General features: G+C 70.4%; 1 protein-coding gene across 1 annotated transcript in view; it reads right to left on the bottom strand.

The window, feature by feature from the left end:
* Positions 1-1,730, bottom strand: part of H696_04760 (hypothetical protein) — a 4,155-nt gene that overhangs the window by 1,332 nt on the left and 1,093 nt on the right. The window contains exons 2-4 of the mRNA XM_009498623.1: positions 1,587-1,694; positions 1,363-1,425; positions 269-1,227 (exon numbers count right to left, since the gene is read on the bottom strand). Of these exons, the coding sequence (XP_009496898.1) occupies positions 269-1,227; positions 1,363-1,425; positions 1,587-1,689 (1,125 nt within the window). The 5' untranslated portion in view covers positions 1,690-1,694. The remainder of the gene's footprint in view (positions 1-268; positions 1,228-1,362; positions 1,426-1,586; positions 1,695-1,730) is intronic.

The raw sequence follows: 1,730 nt of genomic DNA, 5'->3' as shown, positions 1-1,730 counted from the left end.
GGGAGAGCGCCGGCCACATCATATGGGCACGTTGACAAAGAAAAGAGGAGGGGGGGCGACAGCACATGGCGAAGGGGAGGCACACATGTCAGCTCACGGCCGGACAGCCACACAGAGCCCCAGAGCACGGCCTTGCATGCCGGCGTCGGCCTATTTGCCGGAGGGAAGCAGGGGGCGCGCGGGCGCGCGGGCGAGCGAAAGAGGCCGCGGGTGCAAAGGGGAGGGGGAGAAGCCCAAGCAAAAGGTGGCCACACGGCCCGGCGCGCACCTGCTGCGCATAGGTCAGCATGGGGTTGTGGTTCGGCACCGTGTCGAAATCCAACAGACGACGGTACTCCGGCTCGAGGGCCTCGCTGGGCGGGGTGATCAGGACATCCCGGCCATTGTCCAGGGCCTCCGGCAGGCTGCCCGGGAACCACTCGGTGTGGTGCCCAGGGAACATGATCTTCCGGGGCAGGATCGACTGGTTCCGGTAGTTGGAAATGTGGGTCCGGGTCATCTCCTGCGAGCAGGCCAGCTGGTGGATCTGCTCCAGGGCCTGCGGCGGGATGCTGTCGTGACTGGGGAGCTCCGACAGGAACTGCGGCTCCTCAAAGCGGCCGGCCACCGACAGGATGTTCAGCGGAAGGCGACCCGCCGCGCCGGGGCCAGCCTGGGGCGAGGCCGAGCCGGCGCCCTTGCCGGCGCCGGACGCCGAGCCGGCGGCCTGGCCCTTGGCCGCGGCCGAGCCCATCGGCTGCCCAATCGAGTAGGAGTCGTACTTCAAGGCGGCCGGGGTCGATGCGATGCCGGCCAGGATGGCCGAATCGCCGTCGCTGCTGTCCGACGGGAACAGGGCATTGAAGATGTCCACGCTCTGGTCGGCCGACGCCGAGGCCGACGCCGAGACGCCGGCCGCACCGCGATCGCGCTGCCGCGTGTCCCGATCCGAGGGGACGTCCTCATCGGAGAGGGCCCCACCGAGCGCCGGGTGGCCGGCATCGCGCACAGCAAGCGACGTCACCCGCGGCCGGGCGGCGAAGATGTCCGGCCGGGTGGTCTTGAACGAGGGGAAGCTCCCGGTGCGCTGCTGCTGCGCGTCATCCGAGAGGTTCAGCCGCTGGAACATGGCCGCGGCCACGGAGCTCAGCTCCTCGGGCGAGGCACGCTCCGACACATTGGTGCTGCTCTCCAGCAGGGACAGCAGGTGGTTGGGCAGAGGGCGATTGTTGTGGTAGTAGGGCGCGACTGTGCATCCCGGCCGGGCGGGGGCGGGGGCGGGGGGGAGGGGGATGGTGCAGCAGGAGGGTCAGTGGCCATGCAGCGGGCCGGCGGGCGACACACATGGAGTGGGGCATCCGTGCGAGGACCGGGCGGGCGCACAGGTGTTGTACATGGCCGGAGTGAGGGACTGGAACTCCTCGTCGGTCATGCGGCGGCCGGTGTCTGGCGTGTCCCAGCAGAGGCGGACAGAGCACGAGAGGCCGAGGGGCCGGGACACGGAGCAGGTGGGGGACGGGGCGGGGCAGCGCAGGGAGATGGGGTGAGAACCAGGCGTCATGTGGCGCGGGGGCGCATCAAAAGGGGGCGCCAGCCGGGGGACGCACTGCTGCTGCCGCCACTGGCGCTGCCGGAGAGAGTAGCCAGGCCACGGATGGGCAGAGTGCTGTGGTACTGCTGGCTGAGTCGGACAATGCCCGCGCGAAACATGGTTGCTGCTGGCCCAGGTGCGGGGGGGGGGGGGGGGGGGG

Source organism: Fonticula alba, assembly GCF_000388065.1.
Source record: "Fonticula alba strain ATCC 38817 unplaced genomic scaffold supercont2.8, whole genome shotgun sequence".
NCBI classification, from domain to species: domain Eukaryota; order Rotosphaerida; family Fonticulaceae; genus Fonticula; species Fonticula alba.
This window is presented reverse-complemented; position numbering and strand designations above follow the sequence as displayed.